Raw genomic sequence first — 9,085 nt, forward strand, 5'->3', positions numbered from 1 at the left:
ATTATGAAAAGTTCAAGTCTTGACTGTTGACATTCCAAAGCAGAACATTCTTCGGTTTCAATATCTGGATTTCAGGGATCATGGGAAACGTCGCCGGTCATGGTCAGGCTGAGGAAACAAAAGTTCTAGTGAAGCCTATGCTGACTACAGCTCAGAAAAACTTCAAGGATGGTAAGCTAGAGCATAGATACTATCTATGGTAAGAGTGTTAACGTTTCCAAATTTTCTTTCTAAAATTTGAAGCCCTCTGTTGTATATAGATCCTACACTTACAAAATAGTTATAGGCCGAGTCCAAAGTCTGTACCGTACTTATTCGATTTAAAGCGACCCTCCAAATATGCGACACCCTCGATCTTTTCCAATTTTCTGACCTCTAAAAATAGCGACTGCAGTGTTCACAATTATTTTTTTATGTCGCGTCCTAAATAGAGGTCAAACCACAGCCTCGATTCCAGGCCGCAAGAAACAATGTAATTTAAGCGGCCTATAATCGAGGACAGTAGAATAACCTCCAATTAGATGCGACCCTCTAAATATGCAACACCAGGACTTCAACATAATTGTTCAACCTCCAAAAGAAACGACCTCTGGCTTCGTAATTATTTTAAAGTGTCGCTTTAAATCGAATTATATCCCGTTGCTACGTTGTTGCCAAGTGCAATATGAAGCATATTGCACTGCTGAAAGTCATATTGCACTGACCGCAAAGTCATATTGCACTGACCGCAAAACGCCCCTCTGGCAATTAGACAGACAATTAAATTAAATTAATACGCATGAGAAATAACAAGTATCAAAGTATGTCCAGCCATGCAGGAATGAATGTTCAGCACTGCTGAAGTTTCTTCTTGCAACCATGCAGGTTTTAAAATTGTCCAAGATTCATTTTATGGAAGATTCTGTGTTCCTAGATCGACCTAGTCCTCGACATCGTGACGCATGTCAATTCTGCTTCACCGTAGCACTAGAAGTGGCTCTTTTTGCTGGGGGCATGAGCTGTTTTGCAGCAGTGTAGAAGCGATCTTTCTTGGCTTGGTTATGAGGCCGAGCGTAGACCAGCAGCTATTCACTGAGTAGTGGGGTGGGGCTGTTTCTTTGCAGCAGTAAGTGGGGCGGGGCTGTTTTGCAGCACCAGAAGTGGGGTGGGGCTGTTTTGCAGATTTCAGTTGAAACTCCAACAATTTTGTGTCAAGCCATTCGTCGGTCATGCCAAACTTATACGCTGCAGATACTGGCGTCTAGAAGAGAGAAGAGATGGAGCTGTGTCTAGAGTTGTCTCTGTCTTTTTTTGTGCTGTTTATATTGTGTTACTAGGACAGTGTTATGTTGCTATGCCCTTGGGATATAAACTAGTTATAACACGTGCACTCGGGCTGCATGGCATATATTGCACTCAGCCCTCGGGGCTGGCGCCCTCGTGCTTCAGTGCAATATATTCCATACATCCCTCGTGCCCGTGTTATAACTATAACTAAGTGCGGTATGCTAAATTCAGAGACCAGAAGGCCTGAGGGTATCTGAAGATTATTGATTATGCCTACAGGCCTCTCACGTGCACCAAAAGACTAATTAATAACAAATCTATTCGACTATAATATTATATATACATGTATATAGGAGCTCTCTCTAAATCAACAACCGGATGCAAAATGCGCTACTGCAGAGACTAGGTCGGATTTTGTGGCAGTCAAACGCTAGTTGAGCATAATTAAGTCTCCTACAGATGCTCAGGAGCTTCCTTGGTCCCACGTGTTCTTTTCAAGCTCTAGTTCGCATACCACGCCCTACCTTTCCCTTTCCCTTTGCGTTGCCTAAATCAGCTATAGGCCTCGTCTACGGCGTAGATACCATTAGACGAGGCCTATAGCTGATTTACGTATCTGATAATAGATCTCCGTAGAAGACCTCTGAATGTCTGACTGAGAAAATAATGAACCTCTCAGTAACTAATCAGATTGCACCATTATTTTACCCATAAGTCAACAGTGCAAAGCCTCCAAGCCATATTGCTGCAATTTGAATGTGGCTGCTACTCTACGGTAAAAAGACATCTAAAGCTAACTCAATTCTCTGTTCAATTTCTGGTGCCTTTATTTTATTGGTAGCAATACAAAAAGACTGAATTGCAGTTTCAAACTATAATTATATGCCCATCTAATCTAGATGTACATGGACAGCACCATGACCATTACCCTGTACACACACCATGCAGTATCACACCCTAGCAGTATTACGTCAGGTAAGGACAGGCCCAAAGTGACCAGAGAAGATCTCGCAGTTCCTGGAGCTCAGTGCTTCCTCCTTCATGGACTGCTCACTGAAGCCGAATGTGATCACTACATCACAGAGACTGAGAAGATCGGTTATTCTGACATGTCTGACGTCTTCCCTACTGATTACCGTAGCAATGATCGCGTCCTATCCATTTGTGACCCTCTTGCTGACGAACTGTGGAACAGAATTGAGCCGCTTATAACGCGCAAGGAGGTTATTAGAGTAAGGCCTATGGGCTTTGGTAATAAGGGAACATGGAAGCCTTTTCGTGTAAACGAGTGCTGCAAGTTTGGGAGATATTCGTAAGTGAATTAGTATTAATGATTATTCAGAAAAAAACTTTCAATTCTGTTTTAGGAGAGATGGTCACTTTTCCCCTCATATTGATGGTCCGTGGGTTCCTCGCGAAGACGAGAGCAGCATCTTCACTGTGGTCATCTATCTGAATACACTAGACTCCATGTATCAGGGAGGAACTACGAGATTTTTATATGAAGATGATTCAAGTAAGTTAGTTGTAGCAGAGTAATTTATAACAAGCCTATAATAATTTACACTGCATTTTTAGCAGATCGACCTATTGTTGTAGTGTTGGCTTTCTATATATACCGTACCAACTCTATCCCTCCTTTGTTTCGCTTACCCCTTGGTTTGCCAGTAATCATGCACTCTTGCATTGTTTAATTCCACCAGCTGCACGAGGACTTCTGACTGTAGCCTACTAGCGCACTTATATGACTGGCGCCTTTCATGCTGTGTTTACAGGCAGAGTGGCCGGCTATGTGACTCCAAGAGCAGGAACAGCATTGATATTCAACCATGATGCTCTGCACGAGGGAGAGCCTGTTACTTTAGGGGTGAAATACATCATACGCACTGAGATAATGTATCGGAGAGTGGACACGGAGATGCTTTCCAATCTTGGAAACTACCAGAAGGAGGAGAGTTACATAAAGACACTCACCCTCTACCAAAAGTCATGGGAGCTGGAACAAGGTCAGTTCCTATATTTTGCTTGTCCAGAGTAACTAATAACTTTATCTGTCACAGTGGGAGATGTGAAAGGGTTCACGGACACCTATCTCCAAGCTATCCAATTACAGAGACAAGCCCAGCGAAGCATCTCTTCTGAATCCAGTGCCACTGGTGATATTAATCTGTTATTGCCACATGAACTTTACCTGACAATCTTTGCATTTCTAAAACCAAAGGAACTGTGCACATGCATGATAGTGTGCAAGGTTAGTTGTACTCATAAATCTATACCTGAAAAATGTTCACATTTCTATCAAAAACAGAGTTGGTATAACATTTGTATGGACGGACAGTTGTGGTATGATTTATACCGGAGGAAATGGCCTGTAGGTATCAACTTGGAGGCTACTATCAACCCTAACAAGCCAGCACTGAAGGTATATAGACTTTATTATTTCAGTCCAAGTACGATTTCATGTGTTGCTTATATATCTTAACATTTTTGCGTGCAGATCACGGATGAGAGACCTTTCTTGAGGGACTGGTTCGGCCATTACAAACAACGAACTTTAATGAAACAGCCACAGAAAGTAGTAGTAATTGACATGGGAAGCTTCTCATTTAAGTGTGCTGCCCTCCATAGGGCCAAGTCAACCATTAGGAAGTGTTGCATTGAGTCAGTAGTTGCCAAGGTAGGTGCATCTATTACATGCATCGAATTCTTTTGTATGCATGAATTCCTCTCTTTCTGAAACACTTTTGGTGTGCTGAGATTTCTGTTAACTATTCCCTCTAAACACTAGGTCCCTGGAGCATGTGACATACATATGCGTCGCTTTTTCTATGAGCGGTACTTTTGTGGAGAAGAAGCACGAAATGGTTTTCCTGGTCAGACTGTTGATCTTGTAGTTGGAGGAAAGCTAGTCAATACTCAAATGATCCCAGAGGTTGTCACAGGACTGTTCGTGGACTGTCGCGTGAGACCAAAGTACACTCCAGTTATCATCTTAGAGCCTCCGGGTCTCTGGTCGAGGAAAACTAGGCTGGAGCTTGCCGAAATCTTTGTTAGAAGATTCTATAACCCTAGCATCTGTTTCCTCAGTTCTGCTGTGGCAGTATTGTGCAGGTAATTGTTCACCCTGCATTATCTTTGCATAATAGAGTGTGTGTCGTACATCTATCAATTTCTACTTTAATTTTCAGCTTGGACCTCCAGTGTGGTGTTGTGGTGGATGTAGGTCATGGTGTTGCTACCTCTTCAGTTGTGTGGAACAGAGAGATGTGCAACAGTGTTGACTGCTCTCCGAGTGAGGCCACACCAGAGAAACTAGCAGGCTTGATTGAAGGAGTGATACAAAAATTCACCAAGGATAAAGCAACAATTTCCGTACTCAGGGGTCTCGTGGTACTAACAGGTATAGATATAGGCGTGTATATGTGATGGTGGTCCCTACTATGTCACAAGTTCACGTACCCAATACATCTACAGGTGGAAAAAGATGTTGTAGTGATAGTCTTCAAAAGGAGTTGGCTAAAAGTGATTCAAATTACAGAGTGACAGTACCAGGTTTGTAATACCTACTGGGAGCTTGCAGAATATTTTTGTGACCACTGCACCAAGTGACATAATATATAATTATGATTGTCTACGACTGCATGTGCTTAAAGTAATGCAGTGTGTGGGTATTGATATGGCATTTTAATCTTTTTATGTTTCTACATGTGTAGTTGATGTTCAGTATGCGGCTGTACTAGGAGGTTGCAGTGTGGGTAATCTGTCGGGCTTCCAGAAAGTTTGCAAATCTGAGCTACACCAGCTTCATGAAGATTCAAAAGCTATTCCTAGAAAGCGAATGAGAAGTGTCTTCTTTTATGATTGCCCGATTTTGTATTGGTACAAGCTTCTCAATGGAGGAAAAGCGTCTATGTTGGTACGCGCAATGGGAGTCATACATCATCTATATGTGACTTGCACTAACCTCTACATTGTCGTTGCTATTAATTCTCTATGTACACATGCATGTACAGTTAGTGTGTGAATTGAGTATAGCAGTTAAGTCAATTCCTAATGGTACACCCCTGCATGTATGTATGATTAGGCCTGGTCCATATCTACTGACTTTCTTGGCTGTTATTGTACTAGCTATAATGCCTATAATATGCACACATACATGTACTGACGCTAGAGATTCTCAACATTTTTTTATAGAAACGAGGCACTAAAATCAGATGTCTGGCATCTCAAAGAAGTACTAACCACGCATTTCTAGCAAAAATTTACCTGTAAAATGCAATGTGTATATTATGTAACAACAAGTAATTCTTCGCCTGCACAGAAATTACTACATCATGCATCTGAACAGGAGCGCCATGATTGGAAGGAAGACGTTGCTGAAGATGAACTATTTGTTGAGGGGGAAGACGTTGCTGAAGATAAACCATTTCTTGAGGAAGAATATTAATAGGCATTGGAACCCTGCAATCTGATTGGTCCACTAGACAACGATTCTTGAAATTATTATTATATACTCCACACAGGCTCAGGCTTTTTCTGTTCTTTGTCACAATAGTTCATAAGATATTATTCACGACCACGTACTGTTGTTAGTGTGCACTTACACTTTATAAATTATAATTGTTCTACCTAAATCCACAATCATTCTGAGCTAGAGACAAACTCCTCCATTCTTTTCTTGTCCATTCTAATCGTCAGCCACTCTCGCAAACACTTTCCCCCGATACGCTCGTACAAATCTAAGGCTTTAGTATTCCAGTTAAGCACCTGCCACACCATTCTTTGACAGTCTCTAGTCTTGGCCACCTGCATGTGTGCAGGTTAACGAGAAGCTATATATAGCTACTTGCAAAATTTCTTTATTACCTTGGCACATTCTCTCATCAAAGCTGTACCAAGACCAATATCTGATAGTGTTGGAGTGAATATCAATAATTGTCAATAATTATTGTCTCACTTCTGTATTGCTGTCTTACGAATACATCCTCTAGATATAACACTCGTCCCTCCCAAGTAGAGTAGTTGAAGAAGTAGAGAGCATACCCGACGAGTCTCTCATTCTTCACCATCTTTGAGCTTCGCAAATCAGGTGGAGACGTACTTTCTGCATGGGAGATGAGCTATATGTAGTTATTGAATTCACTATAACTCATGAGATGTCACTATTATGTAGTACATTCAACTTTCTTGCGACAATGTCGGGTTACATGTACCGTACCCTCGACTCGCAAAAATATGCGCCCACCACCCGTTTCTGCAAGAAGTCTAGGCTTATTAGAGGACTGGACGTTTAACCGCGAATGGCGAGTTTTCATTCGAATATAGGCCCACAAATCGAGGTTGACACTTTGCTCTCTGACAGTTCTTTATTAATAGTATGAACATTTCATTGACAACAACAATGTTATAAACTAATGCATGAGTATGCATGATTAAAAGCATGACAAGGAATGAACATGAAGAAGTGGACCCTGACTCTATTCGTTGCTTGTCGATGTCAGATGCAGAAACTTCCCAAAGGTCATACTCCTACAGAGCAGCTATATCAGGTACAAAAACCAAGGCAAGGTAACCTGCAAAATTAGCCTTGTGATAACTTTCTTGGATTTTGTGTTTTCCTTTCTCAGCATATAGGACTACTTGTTCCCTGCATATATATACATCTTCAAGGGCAAACAGATCCATGCAGAGAAAGTTATATGTCTGATCTTGGTCCCACATGCAAGGAGTATAGTCTACTCTTACTAGCTACTACCTAAAACTTCCTTTCTTCAATACAATTAATGGTGAACATGTGGCATAGACTGGAAACCACTCTCTTCGCTCTGGGGACTGGAAAGTTGCCGTGTTGAGAATTATCCAGAACAAACCACAAAATGTGTAATGCGTGGGTGATATTATTTCAGCTTCGATAACAAACTAGCTGCCAGTGATGTACTTATACTCGAGGCCGATAATATTTTGCGCCAATAATAGTTAGCATGTGGGCGGTGGCTTGAGTATTAATTTTGTGACGTTTACATTATTGTGGCAGCGTGACATTCTTCACGCACTGGGACAACTCTCAACACGGCAGCTTGCCAGTCCCTTTCTCCCGAGAGAAGGGGAGTGGTTTCCAGTCTATATGTGGCATTCAGCTACTGCACATGCTCAACTCTTTATTCTGGGTGGGCTTATAATCGAGTGAAAATACCCTCGTGCAAGAACTTCGAAGGGGATGGGCATATATTCAAGATGAGCTTATTTTCGCAGGGTACGGTATTATTATAGGTTGGATCAGGTTCAAGTTTCTACAAAGCTACCGTATAATCTGGTTAGTAAGCGCATGCGCCTATAGTGAAAAGAGGCCTCTATGCGCCTATTATCCAGATGCGCTTATACAACCACACCCATGACGTTTCAATGAAGCAAATCTCCATTAGCTAGCTCGATCGTTTGTCTGCAAGAAATCTATGGCCATATCTGACAGCAGTAACACAACTACTGGTAGAAGAGACTTAACATCTATAAAGAAGTGTGTATAGACCAGTTATTGGGCAGAGAACTGTGCAGAAAACCATACGCCTTCTATCAAGGCTCTTGGTCTGCTAACCAGTATGCGCTTATTAACCAAATTATACGGTATTATAATTGTGCTCATACATAATAATACTTAGCATGCATGTACCTTGTGGAACAGAATTTAACTCCGCCACCAGTAAATGGAAAAACTTCTCATCCCCAAACCCATCTCGTAAAAGTTCTGGGGAAAGAAACGTTGTGATTATCGCCACGCAAAAGTTTTCATTTTAATATTGCCTCAGTATTAAACCTCACCTTTCTCCCCAATCTTCAAGGCACAGGGTTCATTTTCATACTCAGCCAAGAGCTATTTAGAATGAAAGGGTCTATCTTATAATTATTAAATGATATTGCTTTAGGTAGCTCCCACCTGAATCATCCACAAGACACTGGGAATGTCTTCTGCTCTTGCTGGTCTGATGGTAACTGTATCTCTCCACAAATTTGAAGCCATACTCTTACCTTTTGTCCTGTGAAGTTAGACTCATAGAGTTCATTTCAAGTCCCTGACTTCGAGGTTAAGCCCACCAAAGACCATCATGAGCGGCTTGTTCTCGAGACTAGTATCTCTGCTGAAAATATTATTGGTGAACATTAAATTTGATCCCCCCCCCCCCTGCAAAATAAACTGCAACAGACACTTATTACAGACACTAAAAATTAGGCTAGAAGTAGTCTTCAAGAGAAGTTTGCCAATTTATAGATGACCTTAATTAGCTAAGGTCAAGTGGTTCCAGCGCCTCCCAAAGTAAACATTTCGAGGGTAATTTAAATGACCACACCCCTACAGTAAAGAGGCTTCAATACTGGATGTAAACTAATTTTCGTATTTCTGGGTCAACCTCAAAATAACCCCAGCTAATACAGTACTTCACCCCCAAAAATTATTTCACAGGTAGATTTGTCTGCGATTTTTTATTTCACTCATTTTGACGTTGAATCTATTGCGGTACAGTTTTAATTTTCGTATGATATGCTCTTCATATCGCTATACGGTTATCCATAGCAATTTTAATTACTTGCAAGTGGTTTTGATTTAGCGAGTGCACATTTTTGCGATTAAATAATTATTGTAATTTGCAGAAATTAATACCTGCAAAATATTCTCACCACCATCGCACTTCGTGTTAGCAAGTAGCGCAGATCCCACCTAACTATGATGACCAGAGGAGGTCCGACACGAGTCACACGAGTACCTCGATTAGGCTAAAATTGAAGATATTGACAATGACGTCGACTCTAACAAACCTAGCGTTTA

The 9,085-nt window shown here is 41.3% G+C and overlaps 2 protein-coding genes across 2 annotated transcripts; one reads left to right on the top strand and one right to left on the bottom strand.

Moving 5' to 3' along the window:
- The first annotated feature begins 34 nt into the window (after positions 1-34).
- LOC135338865 (uncharacterized) lies at positions 35-5,869 on the top strand. Its single transcript, XM_064534949.1, has 12 exons — positions 35-171; positions 2,215-2,578; positions 2,634-2,782; positions 3,042-3,272; positions 3,327-3,517; positions 3,575-3,688; positions 3,764-3,943; positions 4,055-4,377; positions 4,455-4,666; positions 4,741-4,818; positions 4,980-5,182; positions 5,588-5,869. Exons 1-12 carry the CDS (start codon positions 81-83, stop codon positions 5,711-5,713), a joined length of 2,262 nt encoding a protein of 753 aa, XP_064391019.1. The 5' UTR covers positions 35-80; the 3' UTR covers positions 5,714-5,869.
- On the bottom strand, positions 5,819-8,357 carry LOC135338876 (thialysine N-epsilon-acetyltransferase-like). Its single transcript, XM_064534965.1, has 6 exons — positions 8,198-8,357; positions 8,083-8,134; positions 7,934-8,008; positions 6,224-6,370; positions 6,133-6,173; positions 5,819-6,072 (listed from the first exon to the last, which is right to left on the bottom strand). The coding sequence occupies exons 1-6, from the start codon at positions 8,279-8,281 to the stop codon at positions 5,908-5,910; spliced, it is 564 nt and encodes a 187-aa protein (XP_064391035.1). The 5' UTR covers positions 8,282-8,357; the 3' UTR covers positions 5,819-5,907.
- Between the last annotated feature and the right edge of the window lie 728 nt (positions 8,358-9,085).

This window comes from Halichondria panicea, chromosome 7 (assembly GCF_963675165.1).
Source record: "Halichondria panicea chromosome 7, odHalPani1.1, whole genome shotgun sequence".
Taxonomy (NCBI): Eukaryota; Metazoa; Porifera; class Demospongiae; order Suberitida; family Halichondriidae; genus Halichondria; species Halichondria panicea.

Excerpts from the sequence above, each read along its gene's own strand:
- LOC135338865 (XM_064534949.1), top strand. The coding sequence starts at position 81 with ATGGGAAACGTCGCCGGTCATGGTCAGGCTGAGGAAACAAAAGTTCTA. Across the intron at positions 4,378-4,454 it reads GCTGTGGCAGTATTGTGCAG|CTTGGACCTCCAGTGTGGTG; the intron begins GTAATTGTTCAC and ends TTTAATTTTCAG. Across the intron at positions 4,819-4,979 it reads TTACAGAGTGACAGTACCAG|TTGATGTTCAGTATGCGGCT; the intron begins GTTTGTAATACC and ends CTACATGTGTAG.
- LOC135338876 (XM_064534965.1), bottom strand. The coding sequence starts at position 8,281 with ATGGCTTCAAATTTGTGGAGAGATACAGTTACCATCAGACCAGCAAGA. Across the intron at positions 8,009-8,082 it reads CTTGAAGATTGGGGAGAAAG|AACTTTTACGAGATGGGTTT; the intron begins GTGAGGTTTAAT and ends TTCTTTCCCCAG. Across the intron at positions 6,371-7,933 it reads GTTAAATTCTGTTCCACAAG|AAAGTACGTCTCCACCTGAT; the intron begins GTACATGCATGC and ends TCTCCCATGCAG.